The 13,637-nt window shown below is 46.3% G+C and overlaps 1 protein-coding gene across 1 annotated transcript in view; it reads right to left on the reverse strand.

Moving 5' to 3' along the window:
* Nucleotides 1–2,895: 2,895 nt before the first annotated feature.
* Nucleotides 2,896–13,637, reverse strand: part of LOC146062906 (histone H3-like centromeric protein A) — a 34,244-nt gene continuing 23,502 nt past the window's right edge. The window contains exon 4 of the mRNA XM_083174914.1: nucleotides 2,896–3,030. Within this exon, the coding sequence (XP_083031040.1) occupies nucleotides 2,896–3,030 (135 nt within the window). The remainder of the gene's footprint in view (nucleotides 3,031–13,637) is intronic.

The raw sequence follows: 13,637 nt of genomic DNA on the forward strand, positions 1-13,637 counted from the left end.
CAGTTGGGGCAATTGCGGAGGATATGCCCTTTATTCCCGCAATACAGGCAAAGGCCCGTGTTCATTCGGCGGGTTCTCTCCTCTGGAGAGATTCGAGACGCACCAACTTGCATCGGCTCCTCACCCTCCTCTGGGATTGCCGACACAAACGGAACCGGCTGAATCTTGGAACCCCGTTCCGACCTCCGCTCCCGGAGGCGACGGTCAATCCGGATGGATAACTCCATAAGTTTATCAAGAGAAGTGGGAGTGGGGTATTGAATTAGGCAGTCTTTAATCCCGTCAGACAAACCGCAACGGAACTGACTGCGTAGTGCAGGGTCATTCCACCCGCAGTCGTTAGACCAGCGGCGGAACTCAGTACAGTAAACCTCTGCTGGATCCCTACCCTGCTTAAGGGCCCGAAGATGTGTTTCTGCAGAGGCCTCCCTGTCTGGGTCATCATATAGCAGACCCAAGGAACTGAAAAAATTGTCCACCGAAGACAAAGCCGGACTATCCGGAGGCAAGCCAAAGGCCCAGGTTTGAGGATCCCCTTGTAGCAGAGATATAACCAGGCCTACCCGCTGAGCCTCAGACCCGGTTGAACGTGGCCGAAGCCGGAAGTATAGTTTGCAACTCTCCCGGAAGTTAAAAAATGACCTGCGATCGCCTGAAAATCGCTCAGGCAAATTCATTTTTGGTTCCGGGGTACCGAGGTCTGGAGGACGCAGCCTCTGCTCTTGGGAAGCTACCTTTAGGGTCAGATCTCGCACCATCTGGGTTAACCCCTGAATCTGATCTGAAAATGCCTGTGCTGATGGATTCATAATTTCCTGAAACACTGAAAATACTACGGGGACAAAAGAAATATGGGTGACACCTCTGACGCAACCACCATTCAGTCAGTTTCTTTTGGCCGGCTATAATGTTACGCTGCCTGGCGAGGCACCACGTGGTTTTGACGAATGACTGGAGGTGGAAGGTCAGGCGTGAGCCCGTAGCTGGGACCGCTGTTTAGGACGGCCACAGCGAAACCTACACTAACTCTGTTGAGTCCCCCGGGCAGATGGAATACCCCTGCGGTAGTGCTAGGCTTCGCCTGTAGCCGCCGCGTTCGAAAGAGCCAGTTACGCCGGCTCTGACCCCGATGCAGCCAGGTGTTACGTGGAGACAAGGGGTGAGCGATCGCCAGGGGGTATCTCAAAAGGCAACCTAACTAATGGGCCTAACTGGAAGAACCCCTAACTAACCGGCACCAGGCCAAGGACGGGACGATGCGACCGAGTCGCAAACCCAACAGGAGATAGGGAATCCACCGAACCACAAAAACAGGACACGGATATTCCCCAAAGCAGGATGCAGAGAGGAAAGGGGAACCCCTACCTGACGGAGACTAGGGAACAAGATAGGGAGAAAAATAGAAGACAAGAATAACCCGTAACTCCGACAACAAGAGAAAACAGTCCCACGGAGGGGTACGGCCACGGCGGGCCACAGTAGAGAATCAAGAAGTACCACGGCTCCACAGGAGCACTTACGTGACCCACGCAGCGAAGGAGAAGGTGGAATACTCGTGGACAGGAACCTTGAACACAGGACTGAGGAGACGTCGACACAGAAATCGTTGACACAAGAGACACAGGAGGCGATGACACCGAGACTGCTGACGCAGGAGACACAGGAAGCGCTGACACAGAGACTGCTGACGCAGGAGACACTGGAAGTGCTGACACAGAGGCTGCTGACGCAGGAGACACTGGGAGCGCTGACACAGAGACTGCTGACGCAGGAGACACTGGAAGTACGAGGGAAACCCAAAGATACTCCAGGAACCGGGGGGAGCATAAGAAACGCTATAGCCGGCGTCTGTGCCCAGCAGACGCCGGCTTTTTATTCAAATCCCGGCGCCTGCGTGACGTCACGCGTCACGCGTGGCCGGGCGGAAGTTCGGGGACGTTGCCTAGCAACGCCCCGACGCCCGGCTCTAGAACGAGGCCTGGAGCGCAGCTCGGCAGCGTCCCCAGCCTCCCTGTGCCGCCCAGCTCCTGCCGTCCGTCCGGGTGCTGGGGGTCCCGGACGGCGGCTTGTGACACTATCTATTCTCAACTCCACGCCGACGTGGATAGTGGGGTATGAAAAGGTCGGAGGACGCGTACCGCCGCCCCTCGCGGGCTCGCTGCGCTCACCACGCTTCGGGTTCACGTTGATCGTGGGGTGGCGTTAACAATTGGGGGGGCCCAGGGTGGCTATTTGGGGTCTGTGGGCCATTTAACATTGTTCCCAATGTTAAATCGGGTCAATTGACCCATTTAACATTGTTCCCTATGTAAAATCGCGGTAATCGCGTCGATCGCATCGCATGCGATTCTTTGGTCGCATGCGATGCGACCGACGCAATTTTTTACCTGCGATGCCCATGATCAAAATCGTGGGTACCCTTCTAGGTAAAGAGTACCAAAAAAACATTTGTGAAAAACTCATGTCGACCTTTCCAAATGACGACATTTTGATTGTGTTAACCCTTCTGACTGCCAACCTATCACCCGAATATCATTTTTTATGTAGGGGAGCTGATGGCCGATCTTTAATATTTAAAATGTTGATACACAAGGCCGGTGCTTCATAAAAAAGGACAAAATTAATGCACAATATGCTCATTGCTTCTTTTTTTTTTTAAACAATTTTTATTGTCAACTATAAAAACAAAAAAGGAATAACCATCCCCATTTGCATAACACAAACTTCCATGTTAAAGGGACAAAGACTCACAGAGCTTCAATGTCCGTGCGCACAGCATTGGAGGAGTAAACTTTTTTCAAACGCTATAAAACGGTATAAAAGCGAATCAACTAGTAGAACCACAAATGAAATGAAAATGAAAACTGTAAGCTTCAAGATCGTAAAATGTAAATCTTATCCGAGTTCGATGTCGCACCCTCGAATTTTCCGTGTGAGCTGTATATCTTTCACATGTAGCGTGACCCTGTTGGCGTGGACACTGCATAGGTAAGAGTCTTCAAAAAGCCGCACCAGGTAAGCCTCATCTGCCTAAGAAAAAGATGTTCTACTGAAACAGGAGGTTTACACAGAAAAGGGACCTCAGGCTTAAGTCAGCATGGATCGCTAGAGAATTAACAAAATAGATTGATGATCGGATTGCGCATGCATTCTGTACTCATTGCACATGCGCAAGGAGAAAATGAGTGAGATTTAATAGGATGAGAAATTCAGAGAGTGAGAGATTTGGTAACAAATCTCCAGGTTTTTTTTAAAGCGGCAAACATTTACACTGCAAAACCAGTTTCATTTTGCAGTGTAAATGATTACCGCTTTATTAAAACTGGAGATTTCTTACCAAATCTCTTACTTTCTCATTCTCTCATCCCATTAAATCTCACCCATAGCATCAGAAAACATGTATAGATCGTAAGCACAATGTAGCCGGGGATTGACTGACAGGAAGCCAGCATTTGGGGGGTGCAAACAGTCCATTTTCTAGATGTCTGTGATGTCAGCACTGGCCTTCTTCAGCCTGTGTCAGTCACAGATTAGTGTAAGCCTCAGGAATACTCACATTTGCACAGACGGCAGTCTCTTCCATGTTCCCCGATTTTCGAGTGGAAAGTGGTTAGCGATCCATTTGCAGATTTGCACAGGGTGTTTCCTCTGCCTGGATGGCTACTCACAGACAACTCCAATTTCTCAGATTAGTGATTCATGCTGAATTAAGACCTTACCCCTTATAGGTTTCACAGATAATAAGGAAAAATGACAAACACAGAAATTGAAAGGCAATGGCAATACATGGTCAAATATATCTTATTTCACCCTATATCTTATTTCACCCAAAATTATGCAGGCCACAAGACACCAGTGGTGCATACTTGCATTTTCTGGTACTAATTTTTTCCTCAGCTTTGCTCTTTTTTCCTTCATTCCTAATTCTGAGATGAGTGATGTTATAATATACTAATGCTGTAGGAGTCATCTTGTGTCAATAGACACCTCTGCCGGCTTCTGCAATCCACTAGAGCAATATTTGGACGAAAAGAGAAAAGGGACTGCTCTGGGGGGAACGCACTAAAGAAATGGAATCATAAAAGGTAACTTTTAATATGTTATTATTAATAATCCCACAATTAGCTTGAGTGGGAATGCAGCGAAAAATAGAAGTTAAAATATTGGACGTACTCACATATACACACAATGTGCACAACAAGACAAGAAATAAGTGCTTTAAAAAAATGACACTTGAATCCTGTCTAAAATTATGCTCACAGAATAGTAGCCAGAGATGTGGTATTTATGATCATAAAAATATATAGATGTACCCCTGTTCAATGGTTATTTAATCTCCAATGGGAAAAATACCGATTTCAATTCAACCTTTCTATGACTATACTGCCACCTACTGGTGGGTTAATGGTTTATATGGGTTCTTCAGGGACCTCTCTCACTATGGTCTTCTGATAAACTGTCCTCTTAGCACCATCTAGTGGTGGTTTCAGGATATTATTTCGGACTTGATATGGTGCAAAAGTCTTTTAGATTTAGTTAAAGACACAGAAAAGCATAGTTATAATATTGTGTACCCATATACCCTACAGCCAACATAGTACTGCCTTTTGATAAGACAACACCGTCAAAGCCATCAAGACATGTTTGGGACTACTAAATACATGTAAAGTTAAGATGCAATGCCGTATATAAATACAAATAGGTTTAAAACATCAATTTAAACCAAGAGTTATGTACCATGCTCGTTACAGGGTTGGGGCTCCAGGCTAAATTTACGTACTGACTTCCTGGTTTGTCATTGAGACTTCCAGGATTGGTCAGAAGAGGATCATGTGCGCAATGACGCACAACATGGGAGCCAGATAATATTGGAGGATCACATGATCCTATTGATCGCGCAAACCAGATGACGCGAGACGTTGGTCACGTGGGACGGGACGCCGACCACGTGACGTAAACAACCGCCCACACGATCTGACGCTGACAGCTGAGTTGGCATATACGTCAGACGGAGGAGGAGGCCTCTGGATACTAATGTGTAGTGGCGATTGGCCCATATACCCACATGACAGTATGGTGGGGTGATATCAATAAATAGCGATCAGCTGGGACACTCAGGTTGGCCTTGAAAAAGCTGAACTAGCCAGCGAAACACTAGTGTCGGTTTAATACCTTTCTAAATATGTTTACTAGCTTAATAATGTACCGTATATGCCGGCGTATAAGACGACTCGGCGTATAAGACGACCCCCCAACATTTCCACTCAAAATACAGAGTTTGTTATATACTCGCTGTAAAAGACTACCCCCTCTTCCGCACACCTTCCACAGACTGCTGCTATTGACATGGAGTCAGGGAGACAGGGAGGGCAGACAGGGAGCAGGGACCAGTATTATAGTACCGTACCATATATTAACCCCTTGAGTGGTGGGTTTTGCTGGGGCAGGACAAACCTATCAGGGCAGGTTTGTCCTGCCCCAGCAAAACCCACCACATAAAGTTTTAAGACCCCCTCATGCCGCTGTCCTCCCCCCCCCCCCCCCAGGCATAAAATATATTGTAGGGTAGCTCTCCTCAGCCCCCCCACCCCCTTCTTATGCACACGGTACCTTGAAATAAGAGTATCCAGGTATGCCAGCGCTGCTCCTTCCGTTCTGCCTAACCGCCGATCACGTTATTTTCGGCGGGGACTCGGGTATTATCGGCGCGGCTCGGGGGGACTCGGGAGCACTCAGGCACACAAGTCCTCCCGAGCCGCGCCGAAAACACCCGAGCCTGCCGCCGACTTCAATGCTCAACGTGACCGGCGGTTAGGCAGAACGGAAGGAGCAGCGCTGGCATACCTGGATACTATTATTTCAAGGTACCGTATGCATAAGAGGGGGGTGGGAGAGCTACCCTGTAATAATTGTATGACGCACCCGGAAAATAATAATACCAGTATGTCACGCCGTGCACCCGGCGTATAAGACGACCCCCCACTTGGAGGTATTTTTTTCTGGGGTAAAAAGTCGTCTTATACGCCGGAAAATACGGTATATATAAGTGATGTTGGTTTAACAAGGGCGCCATCAGACCATTTAAGTGTTAAATTACAAACACTTTAGATGAAGTAGGTAGCAAATGCCCTATAAATGTGCTTGAGCTGTCTTATAAAAACCACAAGGGGATAATTTCAATTCCGGTTTACAGCCTACTACACCCATCCAAGCACATCGACCATGATCAGAGAAAACCATAAGTAATTGGTGTTTCCACTATTACATGGTTTTTCTCCCCCCCTTCTTTTTTTCAACTGTTCTATTTAACACAATATTATAACTATGCTTTTCTGTGTCTTTAACTAAATCTAAAAGACTTTTGCACCATATCAAGTCCGAAATAATATCCTGAAACCACCACTAGATGGTGCTAAGAGGACAGTTTATCAGAAGACCATAGTGAGAGAGGTCCCTGAAGAACCCATATAAACCATTAACCCACCAGTAGGTGGCAGTATAGTAATAGAAAGGTTGAATTGAAATCGGTATTTTTCCCATTGGAGATTAAATAACCATTGAACAGGAGTACATCTATATATTTTTCTGATCATAAATACCACATCTCTGGCTACTATTCTGTGAGCATAATTTTAGACAGGATTCAAGTGTCATTTTTTAAAGCACTTATTTCTTGTCTTGTTGTGCACATTGTGTGTATATGTGAGTACGTCCAATATTTTAACTTCTATTTTTCGCTGCATTCCCACTCAAGCTAATTGTGGGATTATTAATAATAACATATTAAAAGTTACCTTTTATGATTCCATTTCTTTAGTGCGTTCCCCCCAGAGCAGTCCCTTTTCTCTTTTCGTTCAAATATGCTACATGTTTGACTGCCGGGAACAGCACCCCCTCTTGTTTATATATGAAAATTTGGGGTTCCTCCTTAGAAATATCTTTAATTTTGGTGTGCAGGTGGGCAACAGGCTTCCTAGTGGAGCCACAATATCCACTAGAGCAAGCCTGGCCAACCTGTGGCTCTCCAGATGTTGTGAAACTACACATATCAGCATTCCACACCATTCATTTATGTATTGTAAGGCTCTGCGGAGCCCTTGTGGCCCCATATAAATGATAATAATAATTCCCTGCCACAGTTGTAGTATTCCCGAAAATCAATTATTGCAAAAAAAAAAAAGAACTCTGTAAGGCGCTTGGTGTTTTGAGTGGGGGAAGTAAGTATAGTTCTACGGTCCCCTGCAGCAATTCATAGGGCCCTTCTGTATGGGGGCCCAATTGTATAGATATGGGTGATGGGGGAATAGGTTGCGCTAAGGACTGTAGAATATATGCATTGAACAGATATACTTAGTATAAATGAAATAATTGCTGTAAACATATAATTACAATTAAAGTTTTTTACTAAGGTCACATTTAAAAATGACATGTATATTAAGAACAATTACAATATTCAAGATACATGTGAACAACGGTGTTAATGTTTAGACAATAGCGCAACCCCCTTAAAAAGATGTAGGATGCACAAATAAAAAGTTTTTACAATTTATTGTGACATAACAATTGATGACATACGTGGTCATGGACAAAAATACATACATAAAAGCAAGTATAGATGATGGTATGAACCAGGCAATAAATGGACCGATGGTTTGGGCACAAACAATGAGTAGGCTATTATCTCACCATAGAGGGAAGTTGCGGTGGGCTTTACTTCCGATTGAAGTTCTGCGGCTCCACCGCAGATGGCTTTCTATGGAGGAAGTCTCAATAAAGTGCTCGTGCGTCCATAAAGTGTCCCGGTGCTTCAAAGTGCAAAGTGGAAAGTGCACTCAGTCAGGCAGTCTGTATCCAAAAAAGTAGCTGCAACGCGTTTCGGAGATCCACAAATGTCTCCTTTCTCAAGCTGTATGGATACTGTGTTGCCTTATTCCTCTTAAGTACCCATTATCTGGGTCTTTCAGGGGTAATCAGCCAATGGGATTCAATCTCCGTTTCGCGCGCCGGAAGTGCCGTGCGTTCCACCCGGCACTTCCGGTTTGCGTTCCATTCGGCGTATAGTAACTTCCGTTTTCCGCTTTAGCGGTTCTGTGCTGCTGTAGTTAGTAACATAAACGGACTTGTATATTTGCAGGTCTTTGTGTTGTATTTATTTCTATCTGGTATACTGTGTCCACGTCTCCCATGTATAACTCCCACATTCCGATAATGCTGGTTTCCTTTACAGAATTATTTTGATGTCCGTCCGCCATCTTGGTTATGGGCAGAGGTGTGGGCAGATCTATTTGGGGCTTTTTTCCTTTTTCTTTTTCAATTTTCTGAGTGGGAAAGGGTTTCTCCTCATAATACCTTCTGTGTGGTACTTCGTATTCCCACATAGTCCATCCCTATTACCGGGAGAACCCAATCCCACTGAATTTTTATCCAATTCAATCCCATCCGGAATTTAGTAAATTCCGGATGGGATTGAATTGGATAAAAATTCAGTGGGATTGGGTTCTCCCGGTAATAGGGATGGACTATGTGGGACTATTAACGCAACCTATTACCCCATCACCCATATCTGGAGAGCCACAGGCTAGCCAGGACTGCACTAGAGCATCAGATCACTGCACAAAAACATTGCCCATTTAAGTGAGGCTGGTCAGATTGGCCCACGCAGCTCTCTGGCAGAGACCAGGAAATCTGTGCTGGTAGATCCAAACCTGTGCGCTCTCAGAAAATACCCACGTTTCCAGAAGCTGCCTGTCCCCCACCCTTGGTCTGCTCCCAGATTGCAGCAGGAAACTGCGAGAGATCTCACAATAGAAGACCGATCTCCAAACATCATAGTAGTATGCAAATCATTGAGAGTACACACTATTCACCCTCCAATATGACGTCTGCATTATTAATCGAATGATATTTCTATCAAGTTCTTCAAAACAATTATCAGGAATATTGGTTTTGAACATTCCTTTAGCTTTTTTGTTATGCCTTAAGAAAGGTCACAGTGTAATGTTTGTCTATATCTAATGAGCTCAGAGCTGAGCTGGAAATTCTAATTATATTTGTGTACGATGTGAAAGATCAGAGAGCAGGGCTTGGCTGGCAATGGGAGCAGACGTGCCTGGGAAGAGTTCCTGAATGAGTTCCTTTAAAATATGACTCTTAGCCGTGTACAGGGCATATACTACTTTGGACATTCGCCCCTAACAGTGCCAAGTCACCCTGTGCTTGAGGGTTAGAGCTGCGGTGCCGAGGGAGACCGCCGCTTCTCCCCATAGGTTGTGACCTACCTCTCTCCAGTGCCGGGACCTCGAGTTCAGCAGTTAGTCGCAGGATGAGACCAGACATCCTGCTCTCTGTCACTCAGAGACCCCTTCCAAGAGGTGCGCAGACTGAGGAGGATGCAGCCCTTTCTCCCAGAGGGCGGTGGCCATCTTTCCTCTGGCTCTTACATCATCCTGCTGCACAGTCGGACTGTTACTAAAGTGCTGTGGTCACCAGATGGACTGTGAGCAGCACCTCCCATTCCCTGCAGCAGCAGGTTCTGGAATTCAGAGAGCTTCTCCTGTGGTGAAAAGGGGTGCGCAGGCTCCATACTTCTGTTGTCCCACCCCCCGGTTGCTAACCAGACTGATTGCATTTTGGATACTTGTTACTCCCTATCTCACCTTAATTACCCAGCATCTACTCCCTCTTAGGCTGTGTAAAAGGGTCAGCAGCTTCAGAAGATTTTTTTTTTTTTTAGAGTGGAGTGGGCTAAATGGGTTTTGCGATACATTAAGCCATGTCAAATATTAGTGTTGCCCCTTCTGGGGTGGCAACATAATCTCGCCAACAGGACCAAGTCACTAGGGGAGAAGATGTTTTAGATGAGGAGGTTAAGCCCATAGTTTCCATTTGGAACAAATGGTGTAGTTTCCTGATAATTTTACTAAGAGAAGGGGGAGAAGTTTTTTTTCCATTCTTGGGCTAATGCTGCCCGTTTAGCTATGAACAAATGGACTAAGACGTAGCATTTGATCTGTGGGAGATCAGGGGGGGTATAAATGCAATAACGCCGGGAGGGGGGCCTCTCGATCGAAGCCCCGATGACTTTGGAAGCAAGATTAAAAACCGCCCCCCCCTAGTTGTTTTATTTTCGGGCAGGCCCAGAGAATGTGATAAGTATCACCAATCTCGCCACAATTTCTCCAGCACATATCGGAAGTTGATGACCAGATTCTATGGAGTTTGTCAGGGGTGAAATATAGATCGTGTAGGAGTTTGAAATGCATTTCGAAATGGTTATTACATTTAGATATTTTATGTGATGCAAGATAAATTCTTTCCCATTGGTGTTGGGAGAAGGAACACTCCAGGGCACCCTCCCATTTGATTTGAGTAGTGGATTTATTCTCTAAGGTGTCAGCCTGGCTCTCTGAATACCAAAAGCTTATTGATCCTTTTGAGTTACCGAGAGCTAATTTTGATAGAATTCTAGGGGGAAGGGGGTCCTGAGGAAATCACCACACTCTTAAGCCAGTGGACAATCCGGCCATAAGTGAAGAGTTCTTTATCTGGTAGGGAAAAGTGATCCTGAAGGAAGCTAAAAGGAGTTATGGAAACGGTCATCTGTCAGACCACACTTTGGTCGACAGTCATTAGGTCGACCCCGGAAGGTCGACTGGCCCCAAGGTTGACAGGGTTAAAGGTTGACATGGGTCAAGGTCGACATGACTTAAGGTCGACATGGGTTTGGTCATTGGTTTATTCATGGGCCAAGGTCGACATGGGTTTTAGGCAGTCATTAGGTCGACATGAGTTTTTCACTGTTTTTTGAGCCGACATATGCCGACAGTTTATTTCGGGTATTTCATGCCCTACCATCCACTAGGGCGTGGTGGGAGAATAAAATAGTGCCGGAAGCATCACGAGCGAAGCGAGCGATGCGAGGGGCTGCGGTTCAACTCCAACTGTGTCCATGTCGACTGTGTCGACATTCGGGTAAAGAAACTGTGAAAAACTCATGTCGACCTAATGACTGTCTACCTTAACCCATGTCGATCTTGGCCCATGTCGACCTTGGGGCCAGTAAACCTTCCGGGGTCGACCTAATGACTGTAGACCTAAGTCTGGTCTGACAGATGTACCGATTCCATGGAAACACCATCTATCAAAGCTGCGATGGAATCAATGCCACATGTTATCCAGGTAGAGGTTCATATTAGGTAATAATTTAAATAAAGCATGTACAGAGAGGCTGCGAGAGGGGAGAAAGATTATTTTGGATGATATAACTAATGTGTCCCAAACAAATAGGGAGTCAGATATAGGCCCTTATTCTGATCGGTGCGGCCGGAGCCGATTATGCGGCCAGGACCGTGCATGCGAAACCCCGCCTTCCATACGGATCGCCAACTCCGTCCGTATGCGGTAAGAAGCTGGCCGAACGGACCGCATGTGTATTTTTCACGGAATACGCCTCCTCCATCTAAGGGAACCTCCCCCATCATTCGATGGTCACAGACCATCGAATGCAGGACCGAGTGCTCCACCAGCACCCGCAACCTCAGACCACACGGACATTTCTCCGTGCAAAAGCAGGGATCTGGGCGGGCAGCTGACATCCGGCGATGTCATATGTCCGCCCCCTACACGTGCGTCACGGCCGCATTACCATACGTACGCCCAGCGTTTTCATGGGAACTCCCATGAAACGCGGGGCGTATGCATATGGTAATGAGCCCAAATAGCCCTTCACGCCCCTCTCCACTCCCTGTTCGGAGTGTTCACATATCATGCGGGATTTGGCCGTACGCCCCGCTCGCACATGCGCAGAGACGCCTCTGCACATGCGCAGACACAAAACATCGGCAGGCCGAACGCACGCGGATATATCCGCACTGATCAGAATAAGGGCCATAGCCCGTGTAGCAGTGTGTACTGGGGGTCTCTGTTGGGCAGGGGTCCAGAGTAGATCTAATAGGGATACTCGGGAAAGCAGTTGGTTCTCCAAATCCACATACTGTTTTTTGCCTTTAGCTAAAGACCAATCGTTTATTTGGGCCACTAAACATGCAAAGTTGGTATTTTTTTAAGTCCGGTACTGCGAGGCCTCCATGTTTTTGCAGTCTCGTCAATTTCTTATATAAGAGCGTGGTTGCAGGACAGAAAACAGAGAGTTGTAGTAAACGGAGTACAGTCAAAGGAGGGAAAGGTTACAAGTGGAGTACCCCAGGGATCTGTACTTGGACCAGTGCTTTTTAATATCTTTATTGGTGATATTGCAAATGGAATTGAGGGTAAAATGTGCCTTTTTGCAGATGACACAAAGGTATGCAACAGGGTAGACACACCAGGAGGGGTAAAACAAATGATTGATGATCTAGGTAGATTAGAGGAATGGTCAAGAGCATGGCAACTACAGTTTAATGCCAAAAAAAGCAAAATCATGCACTTGGGTTGCAAAAATCCAAAGACTAAATATAGTATAAATGGCACTATAATGGAAACTACTGAGGAAGAGAGGGATCTAGGTGTCACTATTTCAGGGGACTTAAAGGCAGGTAGGCAATGTAACAAAGCAATGAAGAAGGCAAGTCAGATGCTTGGTTGCATAGGGAGAGGTATCAGCAGTAGAAAGAAAGAAGTAATAATGCCACTGTATAGGTCATTGGTACGACCTCATCTAGAGTATTGTGTTCAGTTCTGGAGGCCATATCTCCAGAAGGCAGTAGCGCACGCAGGGGGGGTTTCTGGGTACCCAGAAACCCCCCCAGGAGTCTAAGGGCCCTAGCCTGAAAGCTGAGGGTCCCCTCTTTCCATGGGTACAAGAATTTTAAAAATCGGCCCTTGGGAACCGGAGATATCTGACTTCAAAGCAGTGGTCCCCATCCAAGCCTGTTAATTGCTTTTCCCAGTCAGATATTTCAGGTTCTGTCTGACTCAGAGTTTCTCTGAGGGTATATTCCAAAAGCTGGGACTCTCCCCCATTGGTGGACACTAGTAGCTTGTCTCTACTGTTCCCAGAACCAGAGATATCAGCCTTCCAGCAGCTGGTTACTGCTCCAGCTCCACACACCTTGTATGTAGTTTTATATTCTCGTTGGCAGATTGATCTGCCTCCTGAACTCTGATCCCCTAGTCCCCAGTACCATTAGTAGGTGGTATTCTCTAGTTTTTAAATCCATTAAAATCTAATAAATGTATTTCTGGGAACTGGAGATATCTGCAGTCAAGCTAGCTGTCCTCCCACCAGAAAATTATGAATAATATGCCCACTCCACTATACACCCCTCCTCTGCATATTAAACATCCTCTACCACCCTGAAAGTTATGTATCAGGGCCCCTTCATTCAGCCCAATGCCCCCTTCTCCCACCCCATCTCCCACCATCTGTGCAGTAAATTGGTAATTAATGGAAATTACTGATCCAGGCGCTACATGCTGAGCAGTTGATATAATACCCCCTACCACCCGGGGGACATCAAAGCTTCCCCCACCCCTAACGCTGGAGGATCAGTAGTGGCCCCAATACATTGCTATGCCCAGGGGTCTACACTGCTGTTGACGCCCCTGTATGTGTATATATATATAGTCGAGGATTTGTTCGGCACTTTATGCACCTTTGCACGTCCTGATGAAAAGGTCCTGCGTGACCTTGAAACGTC

This window comes from Crinia signifera, chromosome 3 (assembly GCF_055691185.1).
Source record: "Crinia signifera chromosome 3, ASM5569118v1, whole genome shotgun sequence".
Taxonomy (NCBI): Eukaryota; Metazoa; Chordata; class Amphibia; order Anura; family Myobatrachidae; genus Crinia; species Crinia signifera.